The sequence below is a fragment of the Salmo salar genome, chromosome ssa03 (genome assembly GCF_905237065.1).
Source record: "Salmo salar chromosome ssa03, Ssal_v3.1, whole genome shotgun sequence".
Taxonomy (NCBI): domain Eukaryota; kingdom Metazoa; phylum Chordata; class Actinopteri; order Salmoniformes; family Salmonidae; genus Salmo; species Salmo salar.
In genome coordinates, this window is record NC_059444.1 from 67,460,311 (window position 1) to 67,486,042 (window position 25,732).

General features: G+C 40.9%; 4 protein-coding genes across 8 annotated transcripts; 1 reads left to right on the top strand and 3 right to left on the bottom strand.

Moving 5' to 3' along the window:
* Positions 1-418: 418 nt before the first annotated feature.
* Positions 419-5,757, bottom strand: LOC106601362 (erythropoietin receptor). Its single transcript, XM_014193528.2, has 8 exons — positions 5,446-5,757; positions 4,933-5,068; positions 4,574-4,740; positions 4,322-4,473; positions 4,016-4,172; positions 3,777-3,864; positions 3,560-3,644; positions 419-3,397 (listed from the first exon to the last, which is right to left on the bottom strand). Exons 1-8 carry the CDS (start codon positions 5,543-5,545, stop codon positions 2,693-2,695), a joined length of 1,590 nt encoding a protein of 529 aa, XP_014049003.1. The 5' UTR covers positions 5,546-5,757; the 3' UTR covers positions 419-2,692.
* Positions 5,758-6,652: 895 nt separating this feature from the next.
* On the bottom strand, positions 6,653-16,070 carry LOC106601364 (ras-related protein Rab-3D). The gene is made up of 5 exons (XM_045716157.1): positions 15,807-16,070; positions 12,845-13,084; positions 9,477-9,595; positions 9,263-9,387; positions 6,653-9,087 (listed from the first exon to the last, which is right to left on the bottom strand). The coding sequence occupies exons 2-5, from the start codon at positions 13,082-13,084 to the stop codon at positions 8,900-8,902; spliced, it is 672 nt and encodes a 223-aa protein (XP_045572113.1). The 5' UTR covers positions 15,807-16,070; the 3' UTR covers positions 6,653-8,899.
* Positions 16,071-18,096: 2,026 nt separating this feature from the next.
* Positions 18,097-20,201, bottom strand: tmem205 (transmembrane protein 205). The gene is given in 4 exon segments (NM_001141147.1): positions 18,097-18,925; positions 19,104-19,267; positions 19,435-19,543; positions 20,140-20,201. Coding segments are annotated over 3 exon segments (567 nt in total). The 5' UTR covers positions 19,535-19,543; positions 20,140-20,201; the 3' UTR covers positions 18,097-18,622.
* A 184-nt stretch (positions 20,202-20,385) lies between these two features.
* elof1 (elongation factor 1) lies at positions 20,386-25,342 on the top strand. 5 transcript variants are annotated; one of them, XM_045716159.1, is made up of 11 exons: positions 20,386-20,429; positions 20,522-20,549; positions 20,662-20,735; positions 20,869-20,950; positions 21,155-21,339; positions 21,499-21,566; positions 21,669-21,724; positions 21,921-22,009; positions 22,122-22,195; positions 22,350-22,474; positions 22,622-22,732. In XM_045716159.1, the coding sequence occupies exons 3-10, from the start codon at positions 20,680-20,682 to the stop codon at positions 22,403-22,405; spliced, it is 666 nt and encodes a 221-aa protein (XP_045572115.1). In that variant the 5' UTR covers positions 20,386-20,429; positions 20,522-20,549; positions 20,662-20,679; the 3' UTR covers positions 22,406-22,474; positions 22,622-22,732. The 5 variants fall into 5 exon arrangements, with proteins under 5 accessions (XP_045572115.1, XP_045572114.1, XP_045572116.1 ...); XM_045716158.1 differs by lacking the exon at positions 22,622-22,732 and adding exons at positions 24,095-24,224; positions 24,345-24,415 and having other exon boundaries at positions 20,386-20,735; XM_045716160.1 differs by having other exon boundaries at positions 20,662-20,950.
* Positions 25,343-25,732: the final 390 nt, after the last annotated feature.

The following is a 25,732-nucleotide window of genomic DNA, read 5'->3' on the forward strand; positions in this document are numbered from 1 at the left end:
TCTGGCACAATATAATTTTAGTATGTTCTCCTCCCTTGCCCTTTTGTCTTCTCTCCTACACAATGCGACTTCACATTCAACCATTCAACTCTCCTTTACATTACTTTTCTGTCTAACCGTTGTGCCTGTGGTGCTTTCTAAGATCATTTGTAGAGGGAAGATTAGGCTGATGCTATAGACGGGATAGCAGAGAACGTCACGAAAACGATGCGCACACTTCAATGGGGCAGAAGGCCATGTGTTGTCATTCTGGATGGCCAGATAGCTAGCAACATGTGGGGAATCTTAAGTGGCTCATTTCAGCTAGTTTTATCTTACCATTTCTTGTTTTGACTGATGTCACGTCTATGCTAATATGGCAAAAACTTGCTAGCTAGCTAACCACCAACTGTAACTATGTATTTGAGAAAACAAGTGCTCATTGTACAACTTTATTTATGTTTTCAATAAACATTGGAGACAAAATATAGTGTACATGTTGTCAACAATCTAAGCCAACCCTGTCGATTTTGCCACATAGTTGTGTACCCGTTGGTTTTATTGCTAAACAACCAACCCATCTATAGATATTAGCTGTCGGGGACAATTAGAATGTCTCCCCACGTTTTTCTCAACTAAAGGACAACAAGAACATCAAATGGTGCACAGTTTACAAGCATTTCGCTACACCCGCAATAACATCTGCTAAATATGTGTATGTGACCAGTAACATTTCATTTGCTTTAATGCCATACATTTTTAAATCATATTAGTACAAAAAAAATGCATTGTGAAGATATCAAATATGGAAGCGCATCAGAACTGATTAACATTTATGTTATATTTCAGGCATTATATTGACATTTTTGTTGCCCATAAAGAGATACTGAGTTACAGAAATGATAGATTGTCAGAAGTTCCGTATAGGTAATCATCACAGTATTACCATAACATGTAATGAAAAGGTCAGGAAACATTCACCAGTTTGTTTAGAAATGAACACTGAAAATAACGGAAAAGCAAAGGGTTTAAAGATAGAATATTAATTAGTTCCTAATTTGTCTAAATGTTAGTAAACTAAAAAGAAACAAAACATGTTTGATTGGAGCCTTTATTCTAAACAAATTTTCACGTTGGTTGTTTTTAAAAGATTTTCCCATATTTACTAGGCTATGTTCTATACCTGTGTTCTGTGAGGGGATTGTGCTCCTTATCTTCTCTGAACAGATCAGAACCTCATCTCATTATGCTAAGATCTAGGTCAGTCATATAAGGAAAGTTGTGAACTTCACTTGTTATGATGTCAAATACCCTTTTCCCCAATGCCTAGGCTACTCAATTACTGTCCACATTCTAAGTAACGGGACGATATCACTATCTTGGCAAAGAAACAAAACATGAAACAGATTTAACTTCTTTAGGAAAACCGCCCTAATGTTGGAAACAAATAATTTTGTTGTCATCCAGAGTCACATTTATTTATTTTCCATGCTATAGCGCATAATATTTTTCATACAGCAGGCTTTTTAAAGGACCAAATAGTTTAATCTGCTTTGTTTTCATTTTTGCCATGGAAAAAATATTGCGATACTCTACCACCCTCAAACTAAACTCTGGACCTCGAAGCCAGTTCCACTGTGTCTTTTCATTGTTCCCCTCTAGTCAGGGACTGATTCAGACCTGTGACTCCAGGTGTGTGCAATTCATTATCAGGTAGAACAGAAAACCAGCAGGCTCCAGACCTTGTAGGGTTAGAGTTGAGTATGCCTGCCCTACAACATTGAATTGCCATATTCACATGTGCCTATGTATACAACTATATTTTTTTACCAATGGGACAACTTAAAATGTGACAACGTTTTTTCAATCTACCCATACATTTAGCCAAATCACAATTTTTGTTTGTTGGGTGGGAGGAATTACCTACATTTTCAACAAACTGGTGTTTATTTAAACCAACAAAATAACATTTGAATTATTTACAGTTTCAACAATTATGGCCTCTCAAAATATATGATAATATGTAAGATTCAATGAGGTGACAATTAGACAGACAGACAGATATACAAACATTCATACACTGGAACCATCATGACTTTTACAACCTTTGTTGATCAAAGCATTGCAAGCAAGAGGTGTACAATTGCATCATACTGAAATGTGACACATTGCCTAAACACATTCCTGCACATCCTCTTCATTCTCGCAGGATCTTCATGTTAAGACCATGGTTACATCTTAGTGATACTCTTGTACAATAGACAAACACAATATTTACAATTTAAGTGTCAACTTTATCTAGTTATTCCAATAAAAATATAGAAAATAACCTTAAATTGACCTACAAGATCCAGTGATCTAAGAATATACACATTACATGTGTTTTATAATATCAGCTTTAGAGTGTTTCAGTTGTTCATGTATTTCTCAAACAGCTGCCTTTCGATTGACGAGATATTGTGAGAATGAGCTTGTGACATCCAAAGAATTATGAAATCCTTATCAGGGATACTTTTGACTTTTCCTCGCCAAAACCATTGAGCTTAAATTTTGGTTTGTCTTTTATCACATAGCCTACATCCTGGCTTTTTACATTCCACTGACAAGAAGATGGAGTCAATGTAGAAGCCTTGGACAAACATCCCAACTGTTTTTCAGCTTCATTGGACCTTTAAGCCTCAGTTCATAGCCTGTAACATAGCTTAGCCTTAATTCAGAATGCAAAGTGGATGGGCGTACCTATGGGTCTTCTGTGTGCAGGGATCTCGTTCTTATACTCATTGGTATAGATAACTCCCTTCCCAATGTCATCGATCTTACTCGAGCTCATCGGACTGTAATCCATGGAGACGCCTGAGTCGGCCACTGCCATGTAGCTGTACCCGGGGCCCTTGGGCGGCCAGGTGTGGTTTGGGGACTCAAAACTGGACTGGGACGAGAGGCGGCCCGATCCTGAGCTCTGTTGGACGGAGCCCAAGTCTGATCGAGATTCAGAGGATGTCCTTCCAGAGGCAAAGAGAACGTGCAGGGGCAAAGTTTCCTCCAATATGTCATCCAGAGGCTCCTCCCCACTGTGGTTCTGAGCATTGAGGGTGACGTAGGCATCATGGGACTCCAGTAGAGAAGACTGGGTCCGGGGTGCAGGGTGCTGATGAATAGCCTGGAGCTGGTCCATCAGCCAGTGCTCCTGGGGGGGTTCTCTCCACCCCTCCATCAATGCAGAATCCACCTTCTTTAGCTTCTTGTCTTCATCCTCCTCCTCACCAAGTGCCTCTGAGGCCTTGGGCGGCAAAGCGGAGCTGGGTAAGGCGGGACCAAGGCTAACCTCTGAGAGCACCTCAAGTGGCGCAGGGAATTCCTCGGAGTAGAAGTAGGCTGGCCTCAACCATAAGGCTCCAGTGCTGTGGCCCAACCAGTCCTATTGACAAACCAAATGAGAGCGGTTCAGGAGTCGGCACTAATATTGAGTCAAGATGAACAGACTACGATACACACAAAGGATATAGATAAAAACTGCACAAGGTACTTCATACCGAGTTTCATATTCCAAGGATACTAATACTGGATTTATTTGTCTCACCTGAAAGTCACCGCCATAAACCTTAAAGAGGCCTTGGAACTTGCTTTCAGGGGTGGGAATGATTGGCCAGATCTTCAACAGGAACCTGAAGACAATATTGTACAGCCTTATTCCATAAATATACCACTGAGGATGTCTCTACAAAGGAGATCACTAAAGAGTGTAGTTACAGTGGTAGACTAAGAACATTGGAAAGTTGTTGTTTATGGTAACTGACCTGCGATGAGACATGAGCACAATGAGAGACAGCAGGGTGAGGACGAGAGAGATGATGAGACTCAGGGACATAATGAGAGGGTCCAAGTCTGCAAATAAGATAGCACAGCAACAAGGTTACACCAGGGATGAAATCCAAGGGAGGGATCCCTCACAAATAGAACAAAGATGTTTAGCTCACGAGACAAGCACATTATTTTGGTGACCGTGTGAATGTTGCTGCAGGAGAAAGAAGCTTACCACCAGGCATTGTTTCCATCAGTACCGGGTCAGTCCAGGCACTCCAGTAGCCGCTGTAGCTGACGCCGTCCAGTTTGACACGAATGCGCGCCTTGTACGTAGTACCTGACTGCAGACCACGTAAGATGAGCTCAGAGCTGGCTTGCACCTCCTCCACCTGAAGACAAGAGATGATAATGCATTGTCATTGACACATCTCTGCCGAAGGCCAAGAAAGGAACTGCACCATTATTCACAAGGACTTCAAACGTTTCTGTTGTCCGGTAACAAACTTCTACCTCTGATATGAGTGTGTGTTGTTCATACCTTTCCAATGTGTCTCCCTGCCATGGCGTAGCTGACCTCGTACATCATGCTGTCACCCATGTACTTGAGAGAGGGAGGCAGCCAGCTGGCCTTCAGCTGCCCCTGCGTCCCTGTACTCGTCAATGTCAGATTGGCAGGCGGGTCTAACAGGACTGACACACAGACGTGAGAAGAAAATGTCATTCCTAAATCCTGAGAAAAAACTAATGCAATAGTTCCCAAAAGTCACCCACAACCAGAACTCTAACTCACAGACAACTTCAATGAAGAGACTGCGGTTGTGGATCAGCAGGTCGTCCCGAAACACCCGGATGTCAAGGGGCACAAATAATTGAGTCTGGGACAACCTGCAAAAATACAGCCTCTTGCCGCCTGCTGCTGGTAGGGCAGTTACGGCACACTCACTGCTGTTCTCATTCCTGCAGAGGAGGAGAGACATTTGGATTGTTTACACTTTGTATCAAGTTTCTAGGCTAAATGAAAAATTGAGGTGATCATTCTTCAAAACACATTCATAGCAGGTAGCTACCCTCTACCAAGACAGGGGTGAGAGGATATGGTACAACGTAGCAGCAATTATTAACTGAACGCTTTGCCTGATCATGACTTACTGGTATGTGTATATGAATGAGTATTGGTCAGCAGAGCCAGCCCTTTCCTCATCCTCCTCCCAGAAGCAGGTGAGGTCCGACATCCCTTCAGCAAAGCACTTTGGATTCTCTGGCTCAGCGTGGAGCAGCAGAGCCACTGTGTGGACAAGGGAGGGAAGTCTTAGTCCACAAGGAAAATGGGTGTTGGGGCATTATTGGTTTTGACAATTTAGTAAACACAGGTGAAGATTTAAAGTAAGTCTCCAAACAGCTCCAGAGGAGTGACTATTGATGATTAGTGATTATTATAACTATTTTTAACAGCTATTAAATTCACCAAATTGTGCAAGGAAACACACAAACTTTTGACAATTGATAACCTGTCTCTATCTTAACCCAAATCTAAAACATCAAACATATTATGTTGAAATACAAAATACAATAACACGATTGAAAATAAGCATTGTAATTGTAAACACTTGTGTTACAGAACGTGAAGAAAACAAGTAGGCTATTTGGGAAAATGTGTCCTACCTTTAGTTTCCAAAGCTTGTGCACCATGCACGATGGATGTTTTCTGAGCACAAAATAATACACAAAAAACCAACAGCTTATTCAGGTTATCGTTTGTCATCTTTTTGTCTCCTCTGAGAACAAAGCGGCCAACGCGTTGTGTTGTACTGCGTAACTGGTAGGCAACCAGCTCCAAACGTCTGTTTTCTCCATCTCACTTCGTGAGTCTGTCTCTGAGATACTATGGATAGTGCAACACCGTTGTGCGTGCATCACAGGAGATAAGGTGTGAGCGAGTGTCCAAGCCAAGCTGTTTACTTTTTACTCAAACCCAACTGTAGAGGTGGAGCATATAAAGTATTTTCACTCATGTCTGTGGGCGGGACTAGAGTAAGGTTACAACATGCTTCCAACAGGACAATATGTCCCACCAAACCACAGGGACCGTAGGAGAAAGCTGAGGGCACAACTCTAAGTGACAACTGCATTTAGTTGTAGTGGGCTATTTTTTTCGACATGCATAATTGAGGTTCCTTATTGTGAGGAACAAAGGAGGCACGTGGCAGACATACACAGGTAATAGGGAAGGCCTAATAACTGTAAACCCACATGGAGCCAGTGAACTCACAACTCAGCGTAAACGGTCTCTTATCTCTGACCTACACCCATGTTTTTGAGCTCGACCTGCGTTATCTGTATTGCAAGGGGTAGTGTCCCGTGATAAGCATGGGGGCGTTTAGGCTCATCCCAACCCTACATCATTTGAATGTAATTTAGCCTGGCCTTACATCACTTGACTTTAGTGGGCTCAGGCTGAGGATTTCTCATTTGGCACTAAGGAAGATCACTGATAGGCACCAGTATATGATGTAAGACTACATACACTGATGTAAAAATATAAAAAGGTTACAAAACATTGCAAAGAGATTAACTGCAAAGGACTCAGAAATGCTGTGGGTAACTGGTAGGTGACAGGAAAGGGCACCAGGAAACCTCTTATTGTTGAGGACCACGGCAGTGTGGTTTTCTGTCGTTAGATTAAAAAAACACCACAACCCCCCTTATCCAAATGGGAAGGGAGGTAGGACGTAAGGCCATAAATTATAGATGAAGACTAACCTAACCACACAGAACATGGGTCTCAAGCCTTTGTCCGCTTGAATGCATAGATGTTGTGCTTTCACAAGTTCTAATCATCAGGATTGCACAATAAAACGACAACTCAGCATTTATATTTTGTAATGAAGTCTTTATTTTCATAAACACATTCAATGTATATATGCCTTTTCTAATAAGATTTTCCATTAAACAGAGCCTTAAATAGGAACAAAACAAATATACATTAAGACAACAGTATAGTTCCCCCTTAATAGTATAACAAGCCTCCATTATAACCTATGGAATGCCAGACTACACAAAAACTAACCAATTCCACAGAAAAAAAATAAAAGGATAAAATGACTTTCACTTACAACTTCAGATGAACATAATTATCAAAAAATATGTTATGGGTTCTTTTAATCAACTGACATTTATGTATTTAGATAAACTGGGTATCAGTGCATTTAGAGAAGTCCTCCTCAGGACTTTCAGTAAAACCTCACCACTTTCAATCCAGTTACCTTCAGCAGCAGAAAGAAAAACACTTTAAATACACTGACAAACACCACCCAGGAGAAAGCTTTACAACTTGGGCATATTGCAGATGTAATGTGGGTATAGCATTTTTACACAGCTATAAAAGGTTAAGTCTCCAGTAAAATGTTTCACACCACAACGAGACCACTTGGTCGTGGTAGGAGATGAACAGGGGAGATCACTTGATACAAATCAGCCAGCTAAGATCAAACAGCGAGTCAGCATCAGCTGTGCATCCAGGTGGATAGGTGTCTTTGTGATAAGCAATGGGAGAGAGTAGGCGCACATGAATACTTTTGGCGGGCTTTGACCCAACCCCTCAGCTTTAGCAGTGCTTTGGCGTGAAAACATAAGGCTGCTATCATGCAGAGACAGTGCCTGTCCCTAACTGATGGCCAGTGAACAGTGTGGGGCTAGTGATAGGGAAATGGCAGTGTCTGTGAGTAACAGAGGGCCGGAGAACAGGGGGAGATGCATGTCTCTCCGGTCCAGTTGGAGAGATGCATATTTTTTCTACTGAAGCCATCCGAGCAGTACAATGGAATGCACTGTACATGCTTTAGGTGCACCATTTGTCTTTCTGTTTAAGCATATGATTTGGAAAATGAATTAGCATGGGTGTCATGCTTGGCCAATCACCACGCTTTAATTGGGCTACTTCATAGACAGTAACTTAGTTGTAAGAACAGTACAGTAACATCATGCAAGTAATGCAGGCAGTTTACACTGGCACATCCAGATTACAGGACACTGTTGAAGCCTTGTGCAATCGGGTTGGAAAGTGTAAGAACAATGAGTAGGAAGGGAGGCACAGAGGGGTGAGCGGGGACATGCCAGAGCAGGTCACGTGATGAGCATCAGTGTCACTACTGTTATGACTTCCTCCCAGACAAACATCCTAGAGCACAACTTTGCTCTAACATTGTTTGGAACAGAATCTCATACTTTTCACCTTCTTTCCCATAAGCTGTAGTGGTTAAGAAAGTGTCAAGAATAGTAGTGCACAATTATTCTGAGGACATGGAAAAATGGCATCTTCAGTGTCAGAGTAAAGCATGGAAGTCAGGTAAATAAGGAAGCAAAAGGCCAAAGCAGCAGAATAACTCAGTTTTGTGATTGTCTGGATGATGTCATCTGATTTCATTAATAACAGTTCCATCTAGATTTTGATCAAGGACATGACAGCAAAAATGGGGATTTTTGTTGTATTTTCTTCAGGTTTTGGGCGTGCTGTTTTCTGTCCGGTTTTGAATTCTGAGAAGTTAAGTCCAATGAATACATTCAAAGCAGAGCACCTAGCCAGGGGGCATCCAAAACAAAAGCACCTTCTGCTCTGTTTGAGTCTAAAACTATTATATTTTCATTAATTCAACTCTGAACACAACAATGACCTAAAATAATGACTACTGGAAACTAATTTCATTATGACAAATCTTCGCATTGGCATTTCTTTAAGCTGATTTGAACTAGCTTTGCTTTAAAAAGGTTTCTCACAATAAATACATTACTTACATTTTTTTGCCAGAAGAGCAGAGGGGATGCCATGTGGTAGAAGCTGTTGGCTCCACCACATGGGGGGGGTGAAGGCCACAGTACACAAGAGAGATGGGGCCTTTTCAGGGAATACAGAAACTAGAGCAGGGGATATGTGGGATAACGCTGGATGGACCGAGGGGAGGGGATCAATGGTTATCTCAGCTGGCTGCTTTATGGTTTTCACTGTAGTGGCTGTGTTAGGGGGTGTGAGATTGAGGTGTAGTTTGAGAGGTGTGCTCTCTATACTTCAGGCACAGTGACGGGGTTTGTTGTGGGGCTGTGAGGAGAAGTGAGGCGGGATTTAGCAGCCACAGCCCCCATGGTTCTCTGGAGGCGAGTCCTGTAGACTGGTGCTCCTGTGATTGGACAACAGGTTGGCATCTCCGCCCATGCTCTCGTTCATCTTCTCACAGATGACGTCTACCAGCCGCTCAAACACCTGCTTCACGTTGATGTTGTCCTTGGCGCTGGCCTCGAAGAACTGGAACCCTGTCAGACAGAGACGTGGAGAGATTTCAAGAAAAGCAGATGAGATATTTAGGCTTAAGTGTTCGGTGTCCCCTGCTATATCTGTGTGTTCTCATGAGGTCAGTATGCTGTGGTAGTGTGACCTCTTTGTGTATAGTCTTTGCGAAGACTGTATGCTGTCGTGTATAGTACTCACCAAGATCTTCGGCCAGTCTCTGGCCATCCTCTGTGGGGACTAGCCTGTCATCCTCCAGTTCACACTTGTTTCCCACCAGGATCACCTGTGCGTTGTCCCAAGAGTATGTCTTAATCTGAGTTGCCCTGTATGACCGAGGTGAGAGTAGACGAATGCACAGTCTGAGAAGGCAGCAGGGTCAATATGGAAATGGAACCTTCCACCTTTCACTCACCAGTCCTGAACTGCGTTGAAGGAGTCCTGGTTGGTGATGTCATACATGAGCAGGAAGCCCATGGCTCCTCTGTAGTAGGCTGTGGTGATGGTACGGTAGCGTTCCTGTCCTGCTGTGTCCTGTGGGGAATATGATGGATGGTCATTCTTTACAGGTTGGGTTTGGGAACATGTTAAATTGTGTGGTATTTTGTGAGACCAGAAAGGGGCAATATTGACTAAGGCCTACAGACTTGAGATGCTAGAGGTGAATGTGTGTGTATACGCTTGTAAATATTCAGCAGGTCTAGGAAAGACTACAATTATTCATATTTTTTTTTTAAACATACAAAATGGATATTTGACATAAATAAACATACTTCTGTGATAGTGCCTTGTCCTTTAAATTGTCCTATCAGCCTAAACCTTCCCACCCAAAGCCACTGTCAACTTCAGACTATTACAAATTAAAGTGTCAGATACATGATTAAACAAAGAGTAACATCTACATTTGTCATGTCCATCAACATAACTTATTATCAAACAACAAACCCTGGCCCACTATGAAAAACCCAGTAAGAACAAAAAGAACATGGAGAGCGTCAGACGTTGATAACAGCTCTCTGGTGCCGCAGAGCTGTAGAGACCTGTTTATCAGAAACATCTTTCAATTAAGTAGAGGATGAGTGTGATGTCAGAGCTGTAGAGACCTGTTTATCAGAAACATCTTTCAATTAAGTAGAGGATGAGTGTGATGTCAGAGCTGTAGAGACCTGTTTATCAGAAACATCTTTCAATTAAGTAGAGGATGAGTGTGATGTCAGAGCTGTAGAGACCTGTTTATCAGAAACATCTTTCAATTAAGTAGAGGATGAGTGTGATGTCAGAGCTGTAGAGACCTGTTTATCAGAAACATCTTTCAATTAAGTAGAGGATGAGTGTGATGTCAGAGTTGCTTCCCTAGAAAAGGTTAACATGAAAAAAATAGTCAAGCAGGTGAGGGGATTAAATTGGCACAGCAACGATCTTTGGCCGTCGCTTGGTAACCTGGCCTGGGTCCCTCATTTGCATTGGAGGACTTTACATCACTGAATAGTGGGGTGGGTGTTTTATGAATGTTTCATTAGGGCAGGGTAGTCAGTGTGCAGGGTAGTCAGCCCGAACAAACTGCCACCGATTTAGAGATTGCAAGAAATAGAGCTGTTCTTAACTTGGAGCAGGTGCCGGGCTAGAGAGACAAGTACTCTGTAAGTGTGTGAGGTGGTGTATCCGCAGCGGCGTACTTCTGTTAAATGACCTTACCCAGAAGGAGTCTGCGTCATCTCAAGGTCATTTTTGTTTCATTTATGAATGAAAGATACCAGATGCATATCTTACCTGATCTGTGCAGACATGATCAAATATTTAGCAGGGTAATGGAACTTACAGTAGCACTAACCAAATACACTGTCCCCATGGCTCACACTGTCTCCACAACTATCTATACACCAAGTAAAGAAAATACTGTCCAAAAACATATGCATGTTGACAATGAGTGTAAAATGGTTGGGGGTCAGAGCCATTGATGTCATTAGGACCCTTCTCAGCATGCGTCACCTGGTCCTGCCGCCCACACAAAGCAGGGACACACTCTAAGACCTGGGCTTTGTGGTTCTGACACCAGGTGTGTCATTGTGCAGTTAACATATTGCCATGTGGTGTATCCTCCTAGAATAAACAGTATGGTTCAGGTTGAGAAAGTACAACCATAATAGTACTATAGAAGGCTTTAAATTAAACTCATTTTTAAAACCATGATAAAAGCATTATTTCAAGCCTTTCATGCCACACACAAGGAGGAAAGCTTGCAGCAGAGTGGACAGGGCACCACCTGTACACTCTTCATAGAGTGGTGAGGCTCAGAGGGTTTGAGTGAAAACAGGACGCTGCGGATTAAACGCCCCTGGCCATTCCACATAGGGTTGTTCATTAACTGTACACTTGCTCTCGAAGCCAGGGCTCATTTATTGGACATGGTTGCTACTTCCACACCTCCAATGTATGAGGCAAACTGAGGAGGCTTTTATTCTTCTGATTTGAAACTCACTGGATGCTCATCGGATGGCATTCAGTGATCCCAGCCACCACTGACGACATTAAGCCAAATCACGTGTCCTCGGTGGAAACCGGGTCAGTGCGTCAGTCAGCTTGGTTTTGGTGTGTACATTGGTGTGGACATGGTTGCTGCTGATTCATCTTGATTCAATACAATATAGGATGTTTGTCTTGCTTAATCATATGTTTAAACAGCATTCACTGTATGTGGAAATAGTTTGCTTTGAAACACTTTCAGACGTCAGGGGACTAGGCTACATAGAAATAAAATGTAAAAATCTGGTAGCCCTGTAATTCAAGTATTTCCACAGAAAGCTGATATTTTTTTTTCCACTAATTGGTCTTTTGACCGATCTGATGTGGTTGGTCAAAAGACCAATAAGTGGAAAATGGATCAGAATTGGTCTGCCTGTCCAAACACAGCCTTAGTCTCTAGAGCATGTGGTGCAAGCAGCAGCAACACATTGCAGTAGCTTGAGCTGAGAAACCAAGTTTTCAGCAAAACATACGAGAGACAGAGGGTAAAATCATTGGTGGAAAAAATACTCAATTGTCATACTTGAGTAAAAGCAAAGATACCTTAATAGAAAATGACTGAAGTGAAAGTCACCCAGTAAAATACTACTTAAGTCTTAAAGCGTCTGGTTTTAAATGTACTTAATTACAGTGGTGGGAAAATTACTAAATTGTCATACTTAAGTAAAGGTAAAAAATGACATGCTATAAATCTAATTCCTTATATTAAGCAAACCCGATGGCATGATTTACGGAAAGCCAGGGGCACACTCCAACACTCTGACATCTTTTAAAAATGCAGTATTTGTGTTTAGTGAGTCCACCAGAGGCATTATATTGATAGGTGTGTGAATTGGACCATATTGTTGTCCTGACTGAGCATTCAAAATGTAATGTATACTTTTGGGTGTCAAGGAAAGTGTATGGCAGTAAAAAGTACATGTTTTCTTTAGGAATAAAAGAGTAAAATTAGTCTAATATTAATTGTAAAGTACCCCCAAACAACGACTTAAGTAGTACTTCAAAGTATTTTTACACCACTGTGTAAAATGCAAGGGCCTTGCAGATGAACGTTGGTGATTGACCCACTATAGAATTATCAGCCATCTGTCAGAAAAACTAAATTCAATAGCAAAGATTTGGCCTATGGATTTATATTCTGGTTTAATACAGAAGACAACTGTCCTCTTTTGATGATGTGTATGAGAGTCCACTATGATGGCAATCATGTTGTAGAGACCATAGCCTTATGCATTTTGTCCCACATGCCAGCTAACTCACCCATATCTGTAGCTTTATCCTTTTCTCATTGCGGAAGACGGTCTTGACCTTGAAGTCTATGCCCACGGTGGAGACAAAGGCTGAGGTGAAGGAGTCATCAGCATAGCGGAACAGGAAGCTGGTCTTCCCCACACTGCTGTTGCCAATGATCAGCAGCTTGAACATGTAGTCAAAGTTCTGGTCAGCCGCATCCTTCTGGGCAGGCTGCTGCTGAAGGCGAGAGTCATTCACTGACGCCATCTAGAGGGGAAGGCAGGGGTGAGAGGTGATACTACAGCTCAGGGTGAATTAAACACCAAATCATCAGGTTAGAGGCTCGTAAGTAAGCATTTCACTGTAAGGTCTACACCTGTTGTGACATAACATTTGATATGAGTCTTTGAATTTCATACCAACAGTTGGTAGGTAAAATCAACAGGCCATGCCCAGTCCCCTAAATTGTTATGATCCAGTAATGAAAGGTTGCGGGGAGTTTTCAAAACCCGCTCGTCATAGCTATTATGACTCAGTCACTTGCAGGCTGCAGCATCTGCCACTGGGTATCACGTTGCACACGATAAAGACCTTTTAGTGTCTGTCACTCGTTCCTAAAAGTGGGTGTAATGACTGCAAGGAATGGGTGTGAAAGGAGAGTCCATGGTCTCCCCCCTCGTCCTCAGCTGATCAATCAGGGCTGCACACCACAGCTTCCCTCTGATGAGGACTGTCTCCTTGGAGACCGGTCCAGAACATAACCGCCAGGCCCATTAATAGCCAGGCCAGCTAGCTCAGCATGGCCATCTTAAGAAGTAGTGATATTTAACAACAAAGGGGAATGTAGAGGATGGTCCACAGACACTGTTGTGGGGCAAAGAAAATCTGTTGTTGAAGCTGTATCGCTATGATTCCATGTTTGTGCCCACAGAGATTATAGGGGTGTGAGAGTGAGTCACTGCCCCTTACTTTTAACATGGGGGATGAGCTGTGCGGTAAATGTGTTAAATAAGGCAAATGCATGATGTACAGGCCAAAAGGATTTTGTAAAGATTCTGTGCAAAAGGCAGGTCTGTACTATAATCCCCTATCACATTGCACCAATCAAACTTTCCTCTGACCATTGCTTTGTGGGTCTGAAGTCATTGGATCATAGGTCCCACACTGTGTGTACAAAGAATATGTGAGAAACCCATTGGATCAAATGTTGTTTTCCTCTCAGAACGTAAGCCTGCTAAATTCTGGTCACATCATGCACATTTACACTGTGGCTCAAGAAGTCTTAAGGCAACATAATATTTGGGGAAACTGTTTTTCTACCCTAAATCTGTGACAACTGTTGTGCTGCTGAGGCAATGAGTAGCCTACAATATCCAATATCACTCAATTCAATATCCAATAATAACATTATATAATCCATCCCAATGCTGCAGTCATACTGTCCAAATTATTCTAAGATATTAGAGACCAAAGTTACTGAATGATGAAGTGTTGAGAAACACATGGCCAAAACTCTTTGTGGACAAGTAGCATTAGATGACTTTGACCAGTGGATGATGAATTTAATACTGGCATGCCACCATAATCGGGTACATCTCTGACGGGACAGATTTTACATCACTGTCATCACAGAACAGGCCTCCACTTAGTAGAGTTGAAATGGGAGTCATTTTTTATGCTCTTTAGAAGCATTAGTTCTTTAAAACAAAGAGAGGCCATTATGGTGAATAGGCCTAGTGTGGTCTCTCAGCTGGCACTGTTTGCTGAGTAAGGTCCCTGGCTGTTATAGGAAATTAACTCTTGGTTGGCAGCTGTCTGTTCCCTATAAAAGAATGGTCGTAAAACACAGGTGAAGGAAGTAGGTTAGTAAAATGTAGTGGTTTCAGTATACCTGGACAAGCTCAAATTAATAGCACAATAAGTAGGCCTATACTTTTATGTCAACTCACTCACTCTACCCATCATATTGAAAGTTGTCAAGTGTCTATTCTCCATCTCTATAAGCCCTTGATCATGACTCTCAGTTTCATTACATTACACAAGTTATTGGACAAAGGCATCTTCTGTATGGGGGAGTTTTGTTAAGAGCCCTGATGCTCAATCGGAACATTAACAAGCTCTGTTTTGGAAGCATAAGGGCCTTATCTTTCATATCAGTGAGAAATCATTTAAAAAGGTTGAATTGATACACCTTGATAGGGTTAGTGTCAGTGGAGGACGACTCATAATAATGGCTGGGAAAGGAGTGAATGGCATCAAACACATGGAATCTCTGTGTTTGATGTATTTTAACCATTCCACTCCAGCCATTAGCACGAGCCTGTCCTCCCCAATTAAGGTGCCACCAACCTCCTGTGGTTCGTGTTCCCACAAGGCCATATCTCCATGTTACAGAGCTTGTTTACTGAAGAGAAGAGGCGACCACCTGTGCTAATTAGCTATGGAGCGTGTTCTGAACACCTGCGTGTAAGCGTAACTCGGGAGATATAGTTTTGTTAGATGGAGGCACCCATAGCTGTATAGATCTGTGCATTTTTTTTTATGATTCTTTCTCGTTCATGCAAAGGCCACATAGCAAGCGATGACTTGACGTTTCAAAACGTTGAAACACAGCGTCGGGATTTTAGTTCACATGAGGTAGTCGTGGATGAAGCTAACGGCTGAAATCTGCAGGGAGAAGGCAAATGCCGCCTAGAGTGTGACAGCCATCTGATATAGAACTGACAAAGTAGACCCTATACAGAGAATGGGGGTGAAGGAAATCCATCGGTACTTCAAATCGCACCAGGTGCTCGAGCCTCGAGGATTAATTGGCGATGGCTCGAAAACCTGTTGTCACATTATAGAAACATGTAAAACTAAGTCTAGTGTACATTAAATTGAGTTAAGTAAACGAGAATACAATGCCCTGCAAAGTATTTTCATTTGGACATGAAGGAAGCTGGACAAAGGCGCAGAAATATTGACCAAACTTTTTCCAACTACTTACCTAATCTATGGAAACGGAATTTCTTTGACTTGAACCTTCAATGTTATTTCCTTTCAGGTGTAGAGTGAAAGTTCCCTAGGGTCTTCAACAACCTGAATTCTCTTTCCGCCCACCGCTTTCTGCCTCACCGTTTTCCTCTGAGCGTTTGCGGAATAGAACAGGCAGCTCCCGGATCTCGTTTGTGTACAAAGGAGCACCCTTCGAGAGCGCAGCAGTCAGTGTAGTGGCCACCTCACACGCCAGTATTCACACAGCTATAATCTCTCACACACTTCCAGAGAGCAAATTTCCTGTACTTTATGATCCCTCACTCAGCTCTAGCCTGTTTCGAAATAAGAGCTTTCACAAATCAAGGCAGCATATACAGTATGTTTGTGTTTGATGTTAATGTGTATTACATTTTTGAATAAAATAGGGAATATTCTCAGCTGGGTTAGTCTTCTGATCTGAACTTCGGAGATGCTCTGCAGTCTGCCAACCTCATAATTTATTAAGTATAACTCAACAGTTGATAATGCAGAGTTGCAGATTATCAGAAATACACTAATGAGATCACTGGGTTTAGATTCTAAAATGTTGTGTAAGTTAATATTTTCGGGTAGGTCAACTTTGGAAAAGCATCCACCAGTTAATAAATCAGAATTATTTCCATGAGTGAATAAGTGCACATCCTTGACACTTCCTGGTGTTTTAGACCAGGGTTTCCCAAACTCGGTCCTAGGGCCCCCTTAGGTGCACGTTTTGGTTTTTGCCCAAGCACTACACAGCAGATTCAAATAATCAAAGCCACCAACCTCCTGTGGTTAGTGCTAGGGCAAAAAATAAAACATGCACTGTTTTGGAAATCTTGTTTTAGACACTTGCTCATAGGCACTACTTAGGAATTCCAGAAATCAGCAGTGTGTGAAATGTTTTTTCTACTACTGCACATGAAGAGTACTTTGTTTTCTAGTTCACACGGCTTACTTCCAGCAGCACCATATCCACCATACCAACACCACCAGTTTGTGGCTCATTGACCTGCTGTGGTATCTGGGTAATGTAACATGGGGAGTGAATGAGTTTGGTTGTGGTGTACCTGTATATCTGTAGATAATTGTCTCTTTTCCTTTTTTTAAAAGTAAACAGTGTTAGTTCACTCCAAGAGAAACTCCAGAATTGGTGGCCTGCTTTACCTCTTATTAAATAGGGAGAGATTTCTCTTGAAATCTCACCTAATCAGAGAGTAGGTGAATTTGTGCTGCTGGAGTTCAAAGAATGCCATTTCCTGGTGCCATTTTAAGCCTGTCTGACAAGGCTCCAGAGGAAGTCTTTCCTTCTGATCCAAGAGGAGTGGCCCAGACTGCTGAGAGACATACAGTATAGGCATAAGAAATCTAAACAATATTTCCTATGACACTGTCACTCTCCCTGTACTTTCCATACCAAACGGTTTCATCATGATGATCTACCACTGTAAACTAACTATTCAAAATCTCAACATTGTAGTTTGACATTAACACTAATCAAGATGCATACAGCTAAAACAACCAGACTAATACATCACAATATGTAGGATGTAGAAGCCTTTTCACTGACTCTGAAACACCATTACAGTTTTGGGTTCTGTCCAGTTATCCATTAGTGATATTTTAACTTTATTAAGACATCCTCCCTAACCTCCCAGGCTTGCCAGCAAAGCACTGGTCGGTCCATTTATTCAAAGCTGTTTTTTTTTTTACATGATGTCCATCACAATAATGAAGTTAGAACCAGCCTGTTCAAGAGGTGGGCACAAACTGCGTGGTCTGGTCTCAATATGTTGCATGTTATTGACCCTGTATTGCACCTGATTTTCTAAAGAAAATGCTCAAACTGTTGGAGAGTGCATTTCCTGATTCCATCAAGGGTAACAACACAACTTTATTTTTTCTTGTTTCAACATCAAAGATGACTTAACATTATTGGTGCTATTGAATTCATTATTTGTAGGAATTTCCATAACCCTGAGCTAAATGTTATATTGTTAAAAAATATCTGCCTAATGATTGTAAAAAAAAAATGTTTTGCAGACAGTACCCTCTAGTGGAAGTCACAAGCAATACAATGTCCCATTTCATAACAGTCCAGAATCTTGTGCTTTTCAAAAAAAAAAAATAATAATGTATCTACAAGTTCTGTGTTAGTGTTAAACCTCCGTTTTGAAACATTATCAGGATCACTGCACATTCTACTTCAGCTCTACCCTTAAGTACATCAATGTAAAATGAACAATAACTGTAGGGAAATCAAAAAGAGGATCACTAACATTAACATTTGTATTATTCTTTTTTTAATTATGTACTTCTGAAAAATATAAATCGATCTTTATTACATTCATCCTTTCCCGGTTTGACAAGGGAAAGACCAAAAATACTTTGAAATCCTTTGACATTGTGTGCTATGTTTTCTATTGACAGGTGAAACAATTAGATTAAAAAGGCACATTTAAAAAATATGGTTAAGCGTTATGTTTGGGGGCCGTATGCATCAAGTGTCTCATTAGAAGTGCTGAACTAAGATCAGGCCCATATGTAATATGCCTAAAGCTGCATTTACACAGGCAGCCAATTCTGATATTTTTTTCCACTAATTGGTCATTTGACCAATCACATCAGATCTTTTCAGATTTTTTCCAGAGCTGATCTGATTGTTCAGATCAGCAACCTATGTAATATTATTTATTGTGATTCAAAAATCTTACATCAACACTCCTACTCTGAGACACTTGATACATACATCCACTCATTGACAGACAATATGAAAACCTGTCACCAAACACCACATATACACAATCTCTAAATGGTGTGTAAATTGAGAGCTGTGTACACTATGTTGGTGGTTGTGCAGATAAACCCAATCAGGTTGCATAGGTTGGACAGGCCATGATAGACGCCAAAGGTACTCTTGTAGGCCTTGTACTTGGGGTCCTGCTCCCTGAGTTTGGTGTAGGCTTCCCTCTGGCTCCCTATCCCTATTTGGTTCCCCAGGCCATGCTCCTGCTCCACCTCCCGCAGCTTGAACATGACCTCTGTGGCAGATGGGCCGAACCACTGTGCGTTTAGACCTGCCATGATGACTGCCAAAAAGTACAGGGCCATCTATAGGGGAAGAACAATTTTTATTCAGAATTGTCGATGACATAGGTGACATCTATAATGTAGCTACAACCATTATCTAAATCGGAAATAATCTTTACATTTTGATTGCGCAATCTGTAACACTTCACCAGTACAGATTGAATCCTGCCCTAAATTACAAAATAGAATGTGATATGACCTGCAGGCTTTCATGCCAATCCAGCAGCTCTCTGGGGTGGTAGACTGCATACACAGCAAGGCTGACAAAGTTGCTGCCCAGTAGGCAATAGAAATAGACAGGGAACAGCTTGCTTTGCACCAGCCCAAAGGTGTGCAGTGTTACCTGCTTCACCAGTGCAAAACCTGTGCATGGGAAAAGGGATAATATAAGTGAGAGAAAAGGGCAGAGACATACTGTGCCTCAAATTCTTAATCTTGGCTTCTTTTGATATGCCACTTCGAGTGTTAGCAAAACCCTACAATCTAACAGATTTCCTCTGCTCATCCCCTATCGATCCCAATATCATCACCTGCTATAAAGGAGACCCACAACTGCATTCCCCATGTGAAGGACAGCACCAGCAGGTGCAGCACTTTCACCAAATCTGTAGGCTCCCCTTCTGTGACCATGGTATTAATCTGGGGGACAAAAATAGAAAAAGTCCCAGATAAATGTTAGCAAGCAAACCAGATAAATGAATACGTTTCATTACAGCATTGGGGACATACAACCAAAAAAAACATCCCCACCCAATACCACTCTAATTCAACAAAGACCTTTTGAAACCCTTTAAAACAGCATAATTTGATGACTGGAAAGTGGTCCGTCTACACGCGCAAGCTTGATTAGCATGCAAGTGATAGTGGCTTCGAGAGATAAGAGTTCTGACCTGTTTACTAAGACTAATACTTCAAAGTTGGATAGCTAGCTAGCTATCTAGCTAACAAATTCTAAAAATTATACTGTTGAGGATTAAATACTTAATTCAAAATCACATTTTGGGAATTGGAAACCATGAGTGGAATGGCATTTGTCAGATAAACTACAAATCTCGCTAGCACAACTCAACTGACGTTAGCCAGCTAACGTTATAGTAACTCGCTAGCTAGGCGAGTTACATAGTTACATAACTGCGCGCATGTAGTGTTGCAGTGCATTCCAAAGAGAGGAAAAGTGGCTTCTTACTTGTTGCCTTCTTTTTTCCTTAAAAAAAACTCAACTGAAAAATAACTACCTGGATGTGGTATGTTGACTGAAGGGAAACACTGTTTTCGCAACTCCCGTTGATCGAACACTAGAACAACACTTCCTCTCTGAAATGTCAATTTCCATTAACCACGCCCCCCAAGCAATATCTACAAATCACATTATTACAAAATGAATATTACGTTAAATTATAACCCACAAACCAATCATCAATGAGATAGAACGTATCCCCGCCTTGTCATTGTGACACAGTTTTTATCCACCCACTTACAATTTACTTAGCTCAGGTCAGTTGACATGGACGACAAAAGGGCCTTGGTGAGTTGAAAACACATTTGGCACTCACTGTCATACAGTACCAAAATAGTTTGTTAGAATGATTTTGAATACAATGTCGATTGTTGTTTCAGTGTGAACCACCGCCCCTTCCTGCTGAAGGTGTGTAAGTGTTATTGTGTCAATGTGATCATCAGAAACTAACATAACTTGACAATGCCTGGTGTAATACTGCATGGTCATTGTTCACTGACTTTCTTGAGTTGTCTTCTAGTAGCAGTAGGTGAATCTCATGAGTCTCTCCGAGATGTGGAAAGAATTAGGTCAGAGGTTGAAACACAAGCCAAGGTGACTAACTGCTTCCTGTAGAATGTAGTATTTTTCCCATATTCACGATTATCTACTGTTTTCTTTGATGGCTTGTATTGGTTACTGTTTTATTCAGGGAATATTATTTCAATTAATATTTGTCGTTTTGTAGACTATTGAGTTCCTGTGCAAAACTCTGTTCATGCATGAGGCAGAGAGAACCCAGAATCTCAATACCATGGCAGTCCTTCAATGTAAGGGAGGACACAACACAATCACGCCTGAAACACACCTGACTCTTGATTCCCTGATTATTATTCTTTTTTGAATGCATGGGTACTCTTTACTTGAGTTGAACCCTCTGTCATAAGGGCTAAATAACACTGTCATAACAATGACTTAAAGATGACATAAACTGTCCTCCTGTCCACCATTTGGCTGCACATGTTGCCGCCCAGCACCTTGAGGAGCGTTTTGAGGGCCTACGCTGTGAGGTCTCCACTGAGCTCCACTACCTGCGCAGTCTCCTGTCCCACTCTCCCTGCTCCTGTCCTACTCTCCAAGCCTCCTGCTCCAGCACTCACCCCTCAGACATCCAGAGGCAGGCTGCCATCAACCACATCTCTCAGGAACTCTACCACAGGTAGATCTGGATAAGGCAGTCTGAAGTGTGGTGTGGTGGGGATAGTTTGGTGAACTAGACTTGCATGATGATAAGTAGAATTTAGCTCAGTGGGATAATGCAGTAATAACATGTAATTCCCTCTCCATATTTTTCTGTGTATGTTGTCTGTTTCTTCAGTCGAAGAGTCCTGTGGGAGCAGATTGCTGATCTAAGGGAGGAAGTCCACAACATTCATGGCCTGCTTAGCAAGTTTGATTTTATGTTTTTCAGAACAAGACCCTCTTCCGTGATGTTGTTGTAATGGAGGCTTTTTATAAACCTTACTCAAGTTTTCCTTTCCTTTTTAGAAAAACTAAGAGATGAAACTATGCGCAGATTGACAGAGAAATACTGCAAAGATATGGTATTTCAGAGCTCACATTTCTCTCCCCCAAATCACTTTGACCTGAATGATTTCACTCATCAAACTAATGATACAAACTTTACACTTGAAACAATCTTCTGAACTGTACTTGGGCTATAATAATTTGGACTGCTGAAGCTTATCTCATGTTATGTGACATGTTCTGGAATATGTGTCTATCTGTCTCCATTTTCAGTGCTTGGGGAGGATGATTGACAGCTATCAGATGAAGGACGACACTCTCAAACTGCAGAGGCCTCAGGACATGCTCAGGTCAAATGCAAGGTGAAAGCTCTGGGGTGAGGTTAGAGTAGACGAGCATGGCAAGCAATCTGACAGACTGCTATTACTAAAGGAATTATGATGATGCATCCTTATAACAAGTGTTCTCCCCTAGGTCAGATGTTTCTGAGTTACAGAATAAGCTTCAGACTATAACAATATCGAAAGGCAAGGCTCCCAATAAAACGGGTAAGATATCTGGTAATTAACTTTCTGTTGATCTACAAAAGATGCAGCATTTGCATTGAAATACAAAGTGTATTTTTCTGTTTGCTGAGATCAGTTTTTATTGATAGATCAGTTTTTAATTGTTGTGTGCATGGTCTCTTGCATCGCATACTAGGCCGAACTGAACGAATAGGACAGAGGGTTATGCAAGGCCAATTCAGATTCAGATGAAGGGCAAAGTGGAACATGTGCGAAAGGAATGACACCAAAGATCAAAGAGGAAATCAATGTGTCTGCCAGGTAAATGAAAGCACATAAATAACATTCTTTGCTGTTTCTCATCTATTATTCATGTTATCATCTAATTAATAAGCACACTTAAATTGATGTATATATTATAAGGGTAACCACATTAGAAGTGAATTCTTCATTTTGCCTCTGTTGCAGAAGGAAATAAAGTTCATGGCTGGAATCCTCTATCTACCTTTTGCCCTACCCTGTCTCACACTGTCTTCTTTATGACAGCAAAATAAAATACAATTTGGTCTACACTGACAATTGTTTTCTGTTTGAGCTTTGTGCATTCAACACATTTCTTTATCAGTAATTCAGGTTGTTTTTTTTATCAATAATTATGTACTGTAGACTATTAAACACAGGTTGGTGGCACCTTCATTGGGGAGGACAGGCTCATAGTAATGCTCATAGTAATGGCTGGAACAGAATAAATGAAATGGTAATCAAACTCATTAATACAATATTTCCATGTATTTGATACCTTTCAATTTATTCCATTCCAGCCATTATAATGAGCCGTCCTCCCCTCAGCAGCCTCCTGTGGTAGACTACATAATCAATGTATATATTTTAATTATTTTGCGATTGTATCAAAGAGGTTTATAAATTCTGAGAGGCGGGTTGATAATTTGTTTGACCAATGACAACCCTAAAAAGCGCCTTAATCTTCCAATCGGATGAAAGAGTTCAGAATAATTTCCGGATACAATTTCTATTTGTTAGCGTCATTACTTGGGTCATTTATCTGGTAAGAAAATGCTTAATCCAGCGTGCTTTATTATATGGCTAACATGCAAACAACTAAAATATACATCCAGCACGATTTGAAATTACATGTGTGATTCTCCTATTTTTTTTTAAAAATTGTGCATAGCTAGCATATTACAAATCCAGCGTTAGTTAGCTAACACAAGCTAACTTTGTTTTCCTCGCGCTCTAACGTTACTAGCTAATACTCTCTAGCTGCCTCTTCAGAAATCATCCCAAAATAAACGGTTCATGCAATTAACAATATTGTTGGAAATGGACTTGTAGAATTTGCAGGACATTTTGTGTAAAATGCAGTATGGTTGAGCTCCTATTTTATAGCTGCAAGCTAATAATAAAAAAGTCCGTGCGCGATGGCGGGGAACTAGCTACTACACGCTTGTGTAGTGTGAACATGGCTCCAACAAGAGAATAGTAACGTTAATCATCGACATCTGACTTTTTTAAATGATCGAAAATAAAATATAATTTGAATTTATGTGGAAAATACGGTTAAAAATGTGTTTGTTTACACACGCGTGATGTATTAGCTCGCACATGCGTACTAGCAGATGGTCTATAGCGGCAGAATATTGATGCATTTATAACATCTCGTAAATTTGCAAATAGGGGCATAGGACTGGGGAAAATAAATTTCAACGCAAATTTAAATTTCTCGTTGTTCCCAGTTTACAAGTAGTATTTTCCGAAATTACGAGATGAACGCAGCATATGACTCCTTGCCTAAAATCAAATGAATATCAGCACCATACACTAGATATAATATATGCTAGCTAACACGATTGACCTAATTATTGAATTTGACAGTCAACTTGTTTTGTAAACTCAGAAAAATGTAGCTATTGTATTTTACAGATTATACATCGAGAATGGGACGCCGAAAGTCAAAGAGGAAGCCACCTCCCAAAAAGAAACTGACGGGTAACTTGGACACCCAATTCACCTGTCCCTTTTGTAACCACGAGAAGTCCTGTGATGTCAAAATGTAAGTTCACTTGTTTGTGTTGAACAGTATATGGTCTGGCTGTAAAATATTATCACTGATTACATGTTGATGCATATCCTAACACCCTATCCAAATGCACATTTTCTTTTCTATTTTCAGGGAACGCACTCGAAACACAGGAATAATATCGTGCACCGTCTGCTTGGAAGAATTCCAGACTCCCATTACATGTATCCTTTCGATTCTTTGATTGGATCACTGTATTCACTTATTTACACACCATATAGCTCACAGATTGGCTTGTGCATTTGTAAAAAAATATATATAAAAAAATGCTATTTCTTTACAACTGTACCTCCCAAATGAACTTTTCCTTGACATTTGTCTCCAGATCTTTCAGAACCAGTGGATGTTTACAGTGATTGGATAGATGCATGCGAAGCAGCCAATCAGTAGCAGTGGTCCCCCTGACTATTCCTGTCTGACCTCACTCCTCATTCCCTATGATGGGTCACATATCTCTGGCTGGGCCAGGGCTTTGTCAAGTAGTGACTGTGGAGAACAAACAAAGACAGATAACACATCTGTGAATTCTTCAGTGTCTACACACTAATGGATTTGATATGAAGAAAGATACACTTCCTGTCCTCCCTCTCTGTGGCAGGGTGGGATGGGGTAGGGCAATGAAATGTCCCAATGGTCCTGATCTTTGAGAATCCCACTAAACCAACTCATCATTTGTTATGTTTTATAGACAAGCCTGTTGGTGGATATGTCTTTAGACTTTCCCAAGCTGCCATGTCCCCCTTTACTGGAGCAAGTAGAATTCATTTGTAAAAATTTAAAAAGGGTGATTCTGTAGTTTTTATTTTGTTTGATGTCATGATTTTTATTTCAATTACATTTTTTTTGTACGGGAATGACTTGATCAATAAACACCAATGTAATTCGCACCTAACTACATCTGTCACATACCGCTGAAATGGTTAAAATATGTAGAACAAATATGAATGACAAATAATCTGATATGGCCTGGTGGCAGGTTTTGCACTCACAACCCAAATTAAATAATTGTAATTTTGATGTGATTTATTGTATTGCAGCTAATTTCATTGTAAGTGAATGCCAAATAAATACAAGATTATCAGAATACTGAACAATTGATAGTCTGAACAACATTGACACACATTTTAGACCAGAGGGTAATATTGCCAATTGTATTTTGGCTAGGCACTGTTGGCTCTCATTCAAAAATATTTTCTTAATGCACAACTGACTTCGTATATAGCTGTTGGACATGTGACGATACAGAATAAGTTAGGTGCTTTGATAAAAGACACCTCTTGTGGTGCATATGACTTTTACCTTAAATCTGTGGAATGTAGTTTTTTTTCTCCCCAAATGTTAAAGGGATTTCAAAACACTAGATGGCACACTAATGTAGGGGGAAAAAATGCAACATGGCCTTCAGATTATTATGAGCTCAGCATCAAACGACGTTCCTTTTAAAGTATTAAGCCTTCAAAAGTTTGGCAAATCATCACTAT